Source organism: Silurus aristotelis, assembly GCF_946808225.1.
Source record: "Silurus aristotelis genome assembly, chromosome: 10".
In the NCBI taxonomy this organism is placed as follows: Eukaryota; Metazoa; Chordata; class Actinopteri; order Siluriformes; family Siluridae; genus Silurus; species Silurus aristotelis.
In genome coordinates, this window is record NC_139583.1 from 26,534,406 (window position 1) to 26,548,622 (window position 14,217).

Here is a 14,217-nt window from a genome sequence, read left to right on the forward strand (position 1 = left end):
TGGTGTTTTAAAATGAACTTAATTATGATAAGATAATATATACCTTATTCATTTATTAATTCATTTATTTTATAAAATTTTTTTTATAATTAATGCCCTTCCCGTGGGCTCACCACCTGCAGGAGGGACCGTAAGGGACCGGTGCTTGGAGGATTGGGCAGCAGTCGAAGGCGGGGGCCTTGACAGCCCGATCCCTGGACACGGAGAAGTGTCTGGGGAATCTGCTTAGACTGCTGCCCCCGCGACCCGAATTACGGATAAACGGAAGAAGATGAATGAATGAATGAATGAATAATTAATGCCAGCCTGCCATTAATTATTTTCCCAAGTGTTATATTCCTTATATTACATTAAAGTGTATCTTAAAACAAAGACACATCACACTTTCTATACATTTATAGTTGCATACAATGTTGTGGAACACTCACAAATCAAGTTTGTTTTTCTTATCACTTATTTTTCACTGAAAATACCAACATACACAAATTTACAAACATGAGAATAACGTAACACCACATTTGAAGTAACATTTAAAAAATTAACCCCAAATTTTTTAAATTCAGAATAGACTTTATCTCTATTAGTGTTCATCTATACCCCAAGTACTGAACATCATGAAATAAAAGGAAAAAACCCTCCAGACTGACACAAGTGTTTGACCAAAAGGTGGCAGGCTTTTCCATATCAAAGCAAGTCCTTCATTCTGATTGGCTGTCTTTCCAGCTCGAGGGGAAAAAAGACCCTGAGGGGGAAAAAAAGACAGAAGAGCATCTTTTGCAGAGCAGGAAGAGAGGAAGGTAGAGGTAAGGAGAAGATCACAGTTTCTATGTGATGTGTGCGAATGTGAAACAGGAGGGAAACTTGGCACTTGCCAGGTGAGAGTGTGTGATGGGATGAGGAGGTGAGAAAACAGGGAATGTCTCCATCTATGTGCTTGTTGTGGGTTGAATGTAAGATGCTTGTGCACTTGTTTGGAAGTGTTGAAATGATTGTTGCCGGTCTGTGGAGTGAAGGATTCACTTTATATTGTAATATGTGCTATTAATATATGTATAATTGCAATGGCTTATAAGTATAGTATAGTAGATATAAAGTATATATAGTATATAACGTATAGTAGTATAAAGTAGTAGGTATAGTAATTTATATGTTTTGTATACATAATACCATGCTCTTTTGCTTGATTCTCTTTTATTTTGCAGCATGTTCACATTAAATTGCTTAAAAGTGTCAATTGAACACTGACTCTACAAGTGGAAACATGTCACAAGCTCAAATCTCATTTTCCTGTCTGGTTGTGCTTGTCTGCTGCTGTTTCATCTGCTCCACCCTGAGTGAGTTCATGTAACCTCGCTATAATATATTGCCTGCTGTCTTTGTTCAACGTGGGAAGCAAATGGAATGGCTTTGACATAAAACATAAAAATTCAAATTTTTACACAGAGAAGCATAGTTTAATATTTTTGTATTGCCATCGAGTCATTTATCCATTTTTATCATCAAATGAACAAAATGGTGCAAAAAATATTAAATTAAGGTCAGTGTGCATGGGGGTGTGATTTTATTGTTTGGATCTGATTCCTCTTATAGACATTGTAGATTTCTACCTGCTGTAATCATAAGGACTGCTATAACTTCTACTATAGTGCTATTAAATTCTCCTTTCTGATTGGTCAGAGAATATTGATAGATTTTCTACAGTGGTACCACGCTTATCGACCTTAATCCGTTCCTTAAAACCGGTCGAAATGCGAAAAGGTCGAAGAGCAAATGTTCACGCAATATACAATATACACGGACTAAATTGTTATATTGACCGCTAAATAACACTTTATTGTTCACAAACCGAAGTTTAATTTACGATAGATGCTTTCTCCACGAAGGCTAAGGCTAGACTGGGAAGATCCTTTCCCTCGCACCACGTGGGTCGTGGTAAAAAAAGGTCGATAAGCGGGCATTTGGTCGTTTAGCGGGTGCAAATTTCAGTCGAAAAACTGTTCGCTAAGCAAAAAGGTCGATGTCCGAGCCGGTCGATAAGCGGGGTACCACTGTATTAGAGTTGTTTTGACAGTAATAGTGACTGAAACAGAGAACGAGAGCTGGTGTCATATAGACTCAGTGGATGATCCACATAAGACTAGTTACATGCTGGTTACCTTTAAGTTTATTAAATGTAAATGACTGTATATGGTTGTGTCACTTTCACGGTGCTACGCAAACTAAAGTTTAATGGCAATTCTTCACGAGCACCCGTCAAAAACTCTCTGTGTCTCTTTTATGGATACCATTGGGCAGCTACATTAAAGGAGTCTCTTCTTCTTCTTTCGTCTTTCTTCTTCTACATCTGCCCCTTCCAAACCAACTACCTGTTATCCCTCACCACATCCATAAACCTCCTCTTTGGTCTTCCTCTTTTCCTCCTTCCTATAGCAATTAATATTTTTTACCCTAGAGCAGAGGTCGGCAACCCGTGGTTCTTTCATCCCTCTGCTGCGGCTCGCTGTGGCTTTTAAAAATAAATAATGAGTATTTAATTTAAATTCATTTTAGTTTAGTTTATCAGTTTTTTTACATGTAATTCTAAATTTGAAGATTATGGTAATTTTGTAACTTGAAAATAAAACGTGTTTCATTAATTGCCGCTCAAAAAAAGCGTCACACCCGCCAATGTGTGACACCCGTCGATACGCGATTTATTGAGCTTTTCATCCCCCGGTAGGCCATGGATAAATCTAAGAAAAGTTTCAGAAGCAAAAATCACATTAACCAGGTGAAATAATATTTTAATTGGCTATTATATTGTAAATATATATATTTACATTGTTCAGTGAAATATTATTATTCAGGTTGACTGCATGCTCCAGTACACACTATAAAAGGATGACATCACACAGAAACAGACAGCATTTTTTGGTTTGCAGCAGGTGCATAATCAAAGTTTGGCTTTTTATTTTATAAATACGAGGAGGACCAAATAGACATTGAATATTTTATTTGAAAGTAAACTCAGCGTTCAAAATGTTTTTGTTGCATGCCGAAATAAAAGTTTGTTTTCTCTGTTGCATAATTGCAACACACTATAGCTTTTTTTTACATAGCAGATATATGCCGTGTCATCTTCATTTTAGATGTCAAAAGGGTTTGTGGCTCCCAATGTTTTCTTTTCTGTGGAAAGCAGGTTAAAATGTCTCTTTGAGTGTTTAAAGGTGGCCGACTCCTGCCCTAGAGGAATATTTTAAGACTTCTTTTTTTGTCCTATTAACTTTAACATAACTTTAAATGAATAATAAAAAGACACTGGGACATGCTGTTATAGAATAGTTATCAACTTCATGTTGGTGATTCTGTTTTACAGTGGCTCACATCACACCATCACGTCCTCTAACAGTGCAACTTGAATGATAATTCAACTTGAATGACAATAAGGTGTGATGCAGCCAGTCACGTAGCAGTTACCACAACAAAAAAGGTTGATTCAGTTGTGAGTCCACTGTATTTACTCATAAATTAGAATGAAGTAACCTTATTAAGAAGTATGTCATACAGTAAATAATGTACATCCCCAAACCCAGCTGTAAATGGAACCATAACTTTAATGCTTTTGCTTGTCAGGGTAATACCTTGGTCTCAGTGGGCCGTAACATTTGCTCAATTGCAACCAGTAATGGGATTGAACATCCCACTGTGTCAGTAGATTTGAAATGTCACTCCCCCTGTCGAAGATAAATGTCACTGCTCCACCTACATTCCCTGTATTAAGATAGATTCATACAATGCATGAGAAATGCCTAGTATGCTAATAGAAGCACAGACAACTCAATTTTGTAATGCCATGCAGGCGTGGTTTCTGTAAAAACATAATTGCTAACTAGCCTGAATTTTTGTTTAATAGGTTATACTGTAGTGTAATAGTAGTAAAAACACAGGGGATCATTGCTAGAAATGGACATTTCTTGAAGAAAAAAATGTCCAGTTTTTAGGTAAAAAAAATTATATTCTTGCTAGTAGGCTGGCAATGTATTTTGTAATGCAGTGTTTGCATAAGCTAAGGATAATTAACACTTTCTTCCTTGTCTCTCAAAGGTGATAACAGCAAAAGTAACAGTACAAACTGTTGTGATAACTGTTAAGATGTTGCAACTGGTATATTACTGCTGTGATGAGTATTGTTTTTAATCATCTGCTACAGATTAGATTTTTTAGAAAAAAAAAAATCGAAAAAGTAAGGGCGAAAAAAGCATATGTATACAAAGGACAAATTGTTCAAGCAATTCAAGAATTCTATAAAAAAAATTTTTATTACATATTTTTTGTAATTAAAATATATTAATGAGAAACAAAAATCAAAGTGAACAATTGTGTATATATATATATATATATATATATATATATATATATATATATATATATATATATATATATATATATATATATATATATACTGTATATGTAAAGTAACTGTACTTGTTATTTCCTGCTGCAGACTAAAATCTTAACATCTAAACTATTTTTCCTTAAAAATTCAAAATTTAGTTTGTAAATGAAATATGAATGTAAATAGTAAGCACCGGAAAGTAAAAAAAAAAAAAGAAAAAAAATCATGCAAACAACTTTATATGACAGCAGCTCATTAAACCATATCTAGACTTCCATCTATCATATATTTTGCCTCGTAACCGAATCTGCTTCTTCAGTAATGCGCTCCATCCCACTAAATCTTGTTGAGCTTTCCGCTATAATTCATTGTGTAACTGGTGAAATTAGATTAGGGAGGACAGCACTAACGGTGGCTCTGGCTTTACAGAGGAAAATTGCCCAGATTAGTTCTCGGATATATTTCCCATGTTTCCCTGTAAGCACAAATATATTTATGAAACTGCAGTTTTTGCAAGTCATGTCATTACTGCTCAGTATTATTGAAGGCTATCAAGCCATTCACACATTTTCCATTAGATTTGCATTAGTGGAAAGTTATTTTAGGATTACTAGTCAATGTACAAAAAGGATTCTGGTAGGTATTTGCTCGGATCAAGCATTAGGCATCCAAATTCACACATTATTTTTTTTTACGTTTTTTATTCAAACAACCCTGTAAATTAAGCATACCTTTGCGATCTAATTTATTAGGAACATCAGGACAATCCTGCAGTTATTTCATCTGTCAAGCATGTGGCAGCAGCACCATGCAAAAAAGATAAAGAAGAATAAAGCCATGAAAAAGTCATGATAACCTCAGGTTCTCTTTCTTCCTGTCCTGGCATCTCAATGTGGTCTTCTGCTGCTGTAGCCCATCTATCTCAAGGTTTGATATATTGCACATGCTGGACTTCTTCTGCTTACCACGATTATATAGTGAGCTTTAAGTGACTATACACTTCCTGAGTTTGTTGTGTGTAAATATCAATAGTTTCTGATATACTCTAACTCTTCTGGTACCAACAATCATGACATAGTTAATGTGACAGAGGGTAACTATATAAATAATCACTTCAAATTCTAATATGATAAAAAATAACACAAGGAAGAAACTATAAGTGGATCCAGACTCCAAATGAACAGAATCCTTTAGTATATAACAGTAAATAATGGGATTATATGGGGATTATGTTGAATGGTTCAGTAAGAGTGTGTTGTAAAATGAGTGTTTTCACATGATTGCTTTTAGAAATACACAATTCTATACCAAGGACAGCTCCTGGACATGTTTAGGGGTGGGGAGCATAATCACAGGTTTGCTTTCACAAGAATTGATTCCACGATCTTATATGTAAAATTTGTAACATTTAGGCAATAGGTCCATCGCTTTATGTTTTATCTCCCAGTTATTCCAAAATTCATATGAGTTTTTGGGAGTGACAACAATGGACAGGATTAGAAACGAGTTTATTAGAAGGATGGCGCATGTAGGACATTTTGGAGATAAGGTGAGGGAGGCGAGATTAAGAGGTTTGGACATGTGCAGAGGAGAGACATGGGGTATATCGGTAGAAGAATACTGAAGATAGACCTGCCAGGAAGAAGAAAAAGAGGAAGGCCAAAAAGGAGGTTTATGGATGTGGTGAGGGAAGTCATGCAGGTAGTTGGTTTGAAAGAGGCAGATGTAGAGAACCAGGGGGGTATGGAGACAGACGATCCGCTGTGGCGACCCCTAATGTGAGCAGTTGAAAGAAGAAGAAGAGAGGATTATAATGCATGTCAAGAATACTTCTGATATGCAAGATGTGTATTCATTCAGGCTGGCACACAATGTATATTTTTCAGGATATTTTCAGTGCAGCACAAACACCACAAATGTAAGCTAAGTCCAGCACTTCAGTCCTATTAAGGATGTTTTATATATCAGCAACTCTAATAAACCATTCTCCAGCATCGCTAAAGTACAAACTGTAATAAAAAACCACTTGATGCCGTAAATCCCAGACCACAATCAAACTTCGGAGCTTGAAAACTGCTTTTACATCAAACATGGTGAGGTCTGAGCTTAAATAACCAGAGTCTAGAAAAAAATTAACAAAACAATCAAAGACTTCATGATTACAGCAGCAATTCTTAGATTCAAAGATTTTTCACTAAAGCAAAGGTGAGATTTGAAATATCTATGTATAATTAGATCATTACAAATATTTTGGTCATGATATGTTGGAAAACATACATACTGTACAATCGTACTGTATGCCTTAATTCTGTCTCAGCAACTTCCAAGATATCTTCATATGCTAAAAAGGAGGACAAGCTGTTAAAGGATATCTTCAGAAAGTACCAAAAATGGGTTAGGCCAGTGGAAAATCTGAACGGGACAATACGAGTCAAATTTGGACTGGCCATCTCACAGCTGGTCGATGTGGTAAATACTGTTTTACAGTACTTTATACTGAAAACATATTATTTTGTTGAAAAATAATGTTTGAGGGAATTGACTCAAAAAACCTCAAGGTGTTATCTTAGAATTCTTTGATTTGTAAAGTCAAAATGTTGCCTTATAGTGCAAAAATATAAAAAAATTGTATATCTTTTTTTCAAAGGATGAGAAGAATCAGCTGATGACAACCAACGTGTGGATGAAGCAGGTAGTGCCTCCACAATGTAGGCTTAAATATTATATAATACTTTAGTTTTTCCACAGAAAGCTGGTTTGTCCATGATGCTACAACTTGTTAGATATTTTAGCCTCAACTGTATTCTTTTTCTTTCCTTTCTCCTCCTCCTCCTCCACCTCTAAAACATGTGCTTTTTCCTGGCCTGACAGCTTTATGGAGATTGTATCTGCCCATTTCTGCTGGAGCATTATTGTTCCCAGAGGGGTCAGTAGGTCATAGGTTGCCTGGAGCAATTTCTTACAGGATTAAGGCAGATGAAAAGAGAGGTTATTTGGTTTATAGATGGCTTAAGCGTTGATCCACCAGACAAGAGAAGCAGAATAAAAACTGTTTCTGTCTGCTTCTGTAAAGCTCTAGTGAAGAACATGTCAGTATTAAGCTAGGAAGTTATGACCTTCAGTAGGCTGCATCAATGAATCGATAAAAATTGAAATCACTTATAACTAAAATCTCAGATTAATCTAATAGAATGTCTTGTGTTCAGGAATGGGTTGACACTAAGCTGCGATGGAACCCTGAGCACTACCTTGGTATTACATACATCAGAGTGCCATCTGACTCTATATGGATCCCAGACATTGTGCTCTACGACAAGTATGTACAATACATTCACAATGGCAATGTGAAAACAATATTTACAAGAAAACTGAACTGCAATTATATCTGGAGCTGTTTGTCTCCATGAAATTGGCAACAACTCACTTCTGTGAAAATTTACACACTACTTTGGTTTGAGAGTAAGAGAGAAAAATAAACTACACAATACATTAATAACCCATCAGATGTCACTGCAGGTAAATTCTTCATTCTTTCACAAGCAGGTAATTTGGATAATCAGAAAAAAAGTTGGGTGGTTGTGAAAAAATTCTCTGAACATTTCATATGTAAATGCAGTTTTGGTATTGAATGTCTCTAGGTTACGTAAGCAAAACCGGTTCCGTGAGAAAACGAGACGCTGCGTCAACAACGCTTTGGGAATGCCTCTGTATAACGTGTGAAATTGCCACTCTAATTCGTACCTGGGGCCACAGCCTCTGGGTACCGTGAAGGAAACATGTCACTAAATTGTGCTTGCCCAGCAACTGTTTAGCAATCAGAGTAGGATACGCTGCAAAAAACTGACACATAACCTTTTAGGGTGGTAGAAGACAACTCTGTGGTGAACTGTCTCTGAAGGAACTCCAGCACTGAACCGACCGGGCAGTTAACTGGGTCCAACTGTTGGTGCTCGTACCACACATTGAACAGGCGCCATTTTGTGGCGTACAACCTCCTTGTGGAGTGAGCTCTGGACTGAGGAATGGTCTCCACCACTTTGGCCGGGAGACCAGCAACTCAGGGGCCACAGCCTTCACAACTCCGGGCAGGGGTGAACCACAGTGCCCCCTGCCTGAGACAGGCAGGGGGCACTGTGGTTCCTGCCTGAGACAGAGGATCCCTCCTGGGAGGAACCTCCCAAGTAGGTTGCTCGAGAAGGGCTACCAGGTCCACAAACCATGGTCTGCCCGGACACTGCGGAACCAGGAGGAGACGGACTCCGTCCCGGCAAACTCTCTCGAGAACTCCCAGGAACAGCGCAACCCGGGGAAAGGCATACATGGCATCCAGGCCAAGAAAGGCTGTGTGAGTAAGGAAAAACCAGAGGGGACAGAGTGATTTCTTTTGAGTCACAAACAAGTCCAATTGTGCTCTATAAAACTTTCTCCATATCTGCTCCACAACGTCTGGGTCACGCCTCAGCCCTTGCCATGACAAGGAGTCTGCTCCCTGGTTTAAGCACCCTGGGATATATATGCTGCTCTGACGGAGAGCAGTTTCCCTTGGGCCCACAGGAGGATCTGACATGCCAGCTTGTATAGGGGTAAGATTACAGACCCCCCTGATGGTTGATGTAGGAGATCACTGATGTGTTGTCAGTACTGATCAGCATGTGGCGGTCTCTCAGGTCTGGGAGAAAGTGCTTCAGAGCACGGCTAGCATCCCCAGGCAAGTGATGTGCCATGTGAGATGGAACCCGCTCCATAGACCTTGCCCGGATCGGCCCTTGTGGGAAAACCCTCTGTCTCTGAGCCACCACTGGAGGGGTCTCATGTGCAGGAGGCCAAGCGGAACCATGCTGGATGTGACTGCCATCAGACCCAGCAGTCTTTGAAATTGCTTTGTGAGTGACCAAACTTCTCTCACTCTCCTGATGGCTGTGTGGAGAGACTAGAGTTTGCATGTGGAGATTTGTGCTTATTCAGCCACAAAAAAATGTCAGGTACCAATGCAGGTGAGATGAGGAGGCCTGGCATGCAGTCAGTGTTCTAATTCAAACCCAAAGGTGTTTAATAGGGTTGAGATCAGGACTCTATAGTGGGGCACTCAAGATCTTCCACTGCAACCCATGTAAGCCATACCTTCATGGAGCTGGCTTTGGGCACAAGGCCATTGCCATGCTGGAACAGGTTAGGGTTTCCTAGTTCAAGTAAAGAGAAAATGTAATGCTTCCCCATCCAAAGGCATACTATACAATTGTGTGCTTCTATATTTGTGGTAACAGTTTGGGGAACAATATTTTTGTCTTTATAGTTTAGCATAAGTTTAATCAATTACTTTTTATAATGCTAGAAATACTTGCTAGATTAAACACCGTAGGAGATTATTCCATTATTCCATCGATCAATCAAAAAATAAATAAACAAATAAATAAATAAACAAATAAATAAATACCTTTATTTATTTATTTGTTTATTTATTTATTTGTTTATTTATTTTTTGACGTGACATGTTTAACCACATATCAATGATCTGCTGAGGGTTAAATCTGGTGCCAGTTTGTCGTCTGGCATGTTTGTTTATAATGTGCAGCCAAGCAATATTCAATTATAACTTCTAAAACATCCCAGAGTACCCAACTAGTAATTATGAGTTACATAATGATGTGAAAGCTTTTAGCCTGTAATTACTATAATTTTAACACGGCATAAGCTGCAGTATCGACAAACGTCCTGCATGACTACTGAACAGAACCCAGAAAAGATGTTTTCCTAATTAAATCATGAAGGATTTCAGACTACCATTATTGGCACTATTTTTTTTCCTGGCTCAAAAGTGCTATGTTTAATAAATGAATGCTGTGGCAATCTTATAACCTAACATAATTTTAATGTCTATGCTATTTAACATTATATTACACACCAGTGAGAGTGCAGACTAGATTCTTCGACTTAAAATTCAACGTGAATAATTTTGCAGTACATGAATACTTTTACTGTCTACACTGAAGATTTCATGTCTGACTGAAAATAATCAATAGACAAAAATGAAATAAATGAAAATCTTTCAAATAGTGCAGATGGGCAATTTGAAGCCACAGCTACCAAAGCTGTAGTGAAGCATGATGGCACCATCTCCTGGACGCCACCCGCAAACTACAAATCAGCCTGCACTATTGATGTTACCTTCTTCCCTTTTGACCTTCAGAACTGCTCCATGAAGTTTGGCTCATGGACCTACGATGGATTGCAGGTACTTTTACATATAGTTAGGATATGGCAAAGTCTGGTAGCATAGTTCAGCATAGTTTACTAAATTGCTTCTTATACATGATTTCAATTATTTAAATCATGCTCTAGCAATTTGTAATTTTTTTGAAACATGCATTTATGTTTTACAAAGTATATAAGTACAAAAATATACTTAACTTTTTTTTTTAGGCAACAGTTTATTGACTGACAATGGTTGCATTTTGTTTGTAAATGAGGAGGACGGTCGAATGAACCAGAGTTGTTTTTAGATTGATCAAATACGCAAAATGGCATAATAAATATTTATTGAATACAATTTTAAATAAATATATTTATATTTTATTTATTAATTATATATATATATATATATATATATATATATATATATATATATATATATATATATATATATATAAATTAATTTATTTTATATTTATTTATTAATTTATTTATTTATTTATTTATTTATAATATATTATATATATAAATTTTTCGGATATAAACTCAAAAACAGGTAGACTAATGGCAAGACTGTGAAACACATTCCTTACACCAACAAAATCTTGACATAGAGACACATACAAGATATTATAAGACAAAGGTAAGAGTGACATGTGACAGTAATATGAAGTGCAGGTTCTGATGGGTAATGTAGTCTATTTCGGCAAAATCCTGAATGTTATTAATTTTTTGTAACCTATCATGAAAGTCTCAGGCATTCGATCATAAACAATGATAAACAAATTGCAGCAAAAACAGTATTTAGTGTAGTTATAGTGGACTGGGCGAAACTAAACGATGCAAAAAAAAAAATCTGCGAAGTTTTTATTTAAATGCTGTCAATGGATCGTTTGGAAGAGACTTTACTACTGCTTGAGACGTTATTGACCTTTACAATCATATTTGAAATTGTAAATATGAATGTAAACACTGTAAATATCAGTGTGACACAAATTGCAATCATTATCCGAAATTTTTATATTATAATTATTGAATTATAATTACAATATGTATCCGAATATAAAAGTTAGCTACACTTATAACTTATCTTTATGAAACATGATTCTTAAACAGGTGGACATCCTTCTGGAGGACATCCATGTGGACAAGCGTGACTACTTTGACAGCGGTGAATGGGAGATTGTGACAGCCACAGGGAGCCGGGGTATGAGGATGGACACGACAGGCTCCTATCCCTTTATCACCTACTCCTTCATCATCCGGCGTCTCCCTCTCTTTTACACGCTCTTCCTCATCATTCCATGCATTGGTCTGTCCTTCTTGACTGTTCTGGTCTTCTACCTGCCCTCTAACTGCGGGGAAAAAATCTCTTTATGTACTTCCGTTCTCGTCTCACTGACCGTGTTTCTTCTGGTGATTGAGGAAATCATCCCGTCTTCCTCAAAGGTACATTTTGTACCATTGCATAACTATTGAGAGAATAAAAAATAAATGTTTAGCATTGATTCACCTTACTTAATTACTTAATGACAGAAAAGGCTGATTAAAGAATGTGGAATGGGTTAGAGTTGAAGATAAATCTAAGTGTCCACACTAATATGTTATAGTTTAAAATGCATATTGTTCCCTCCGTTTTGGCCTTTCAGCCACACCGAGATGGCGTTTTCGTAGCTTTTTTGAAAACGCTCTCCGAAGTGAATAAAAGTGAAAACGCCATTTTTACGGCACAGTGTGGACTGTGGGGACGGGGGCTAATAAACACGTTGCATTTTTTGGCACGTGTCAAAGAGTTGGAAAGTAAATAAACGGCAGACGAAAATGACGCAGGTCTAAGCATCTGAGGTTTTGTGGACGAGCAACTATTGGGGAAAGTGTGGACATGGAGCTTTTCTAGATTTTCGAAATTATCCGGATTAGTGTAAAATTAGTAAGCAAACCCACCAACACCACTACCCAAGCCTAACCTTCACGTTGTAACTTCTCATAGTTATTACACTACGTAGTTGTTACAAAGTGTGACACCATGTTGGATAGTGCTTTACTCTCTATATTTCCTCTGACAGGTCATCCCTCTTATTGGCGAGTATCTCGTCTTCACCATGATCTTTGTCACGCTCTCCATCATCATCACGGTCTTTGCTATCAACATTCATCACCGCTCTTCGTCCACGCATCACGACATGGCGCCCTGGGTCCGCCGCATCTTCCTCCACAGTCTTCCGAAGCTGCTTTGCATGCGCAGCCATGTGGACCGCTATGCCACAACAGGAGGGAGTCATCGAGCTGGAGGAACAGCAGCGCTAAACTGTGCGAAGGGCTTAAAAGAAGACAGCAGCCTTCTGCTTAACTCAGCGGCACACAACCTTCAAGCAGCACTAGACTCCATTCGATACATCACGCAGCATGTGGTAAAAGAGAATGAAGTCAGACAGGTAAGAAGAATGGCTCTCAGTGAGTTTCTCCTTCTGGGGAGTCAGTAATCTGTTGATGTGAACGATGGCCCCTGTTATATACAGTAACCTATTATTTTCTACTGTGTTCCATGTTTGTCTTCTTTTATTTGTAGGATTATTGAATATTAAGATTAACTGCTAATACCATTAGGTTATTTAGCGAGTTAAGCACATGACAAGAGACAGAAATGAGTAGATTTCTGTATAAACAAGTTTCTAATACAGCACCTCTGGCTTGTGGCCTTGGCTTAACGCAATCTTTTGCCCCCCTTATTGTCTGGGTAATGTTTATACAGCGTCTTTTCCAAATGTTTAATCGCAAGGTGACTGATTGTTGTGCTAACTGGAAAGTTATTCTGTATAAAGTAAAGTTATATTGTATTCGTACATACTAATTATTCCCCCAGGGTTAGCTAACATACAGTGTTGCATCTCTTTACAGGTTGTTCAGGACTGGAAGTTCGTAGCACAAGTTCTCGACCGTGTCTTCCTGTGGGTCTTCTTGTCAGTATCTGTGCTCGGTTCTGCTCTGCTCTTCATTCCTGTCATTTACAAATGGGCCAAAATCATTGTTCCAACCCATGGTGATAACAGTAGCTAGGAAATCTACAGTGGATTGTACAGAGCTCATAATATTAGAAAAAACACCCTGCCAATTATTGATTGATCAATCGATTGATCTTTTATTATACAGCGTTTATTTCCAAAGCAGTGCCGAACGTTCGATGAATAAATAAAAATAAAAACTATTTTATATTTTCCCTTTTTCACTAAGACATTTTGCAATTATTTGTTTTATTTATCCATCAAATTATGTATTTAAATACTGAACACATTCCTCATATACAACAAATACTTTGTAATACATTAGTATAATTTTGGGAAATAATACAATTAATAAAAACCTTTCAAACTCGTCAAATTCCCTCAAATCCTTATGCTTGCCCATTTAATTTATATATATATATATATATATATATATATATATATATATATATATATATATATATATATATATATATATATATATATATATATATATATATATGCCTATTCTGCATGCCTATTCTACATGCGATACAGATGAAAGTAATATGCAAATGACTAATTTACGTCATCAATTACGTCATTTTTAACGACTTTCCTCTAAGAAAAATAAATAAATTTGACAGCACTGAAGCTGAGGGTTTGACAGAA

General features: G+C 37.1%; 1 protein-coding gene across 4 annotated transcripts; it reads left to right on the plus strand.

Annotated features, from left to right (window-relative positions):
* The first annotated feature begins 668 nt into the window (after positions 1–668).
* chrna5 (cholinergic receptor, nicotinic, alpha 5) lies at positions 669–13,792 on the plus strand. 4 transcript variants are annotated; one of them, XM_083553059.1, is made up of 9 exons: positions 669–803; positions 1,203–1,334; positions 6,693–6,844; positions 7,023–7,067; positions 7,582–7,691; positions 10,430–10,607; positions 11,681–12,013; positions 12,631–12,999; positions 13,463–13,792. In XM_083553059.1, the coding sequence occupies exons 2-9, from the start codon at positions 1,262–1,264 to the stop codon at positions 13,619–13,621; spliced, it is 1,419 nt and encodes a 472-aa protein (XP_083409185.1). In that variant the 5' UTR covers positions 669–803; positions 1,203–1,261; the 3' UTR covers positions 13,622–13,792. The 4 variants fall into 4 exon arrangements, with proteins under 4 accessions (XP_083409185.1, XP_083409188.1, XP_083409186.1 ...); XM_083553062.1 differs by lacking the exon at positions 1,203–1,334 and having other exon boundaries at positions 793–803; XM_083553060.1 differs by lacking the exon at positions 669–803 and having other exon boundaries at positions 823–1,334.
* The last annotated feature ends 425 nt before the right edge of the window (positions 13,793–14,217 follow it).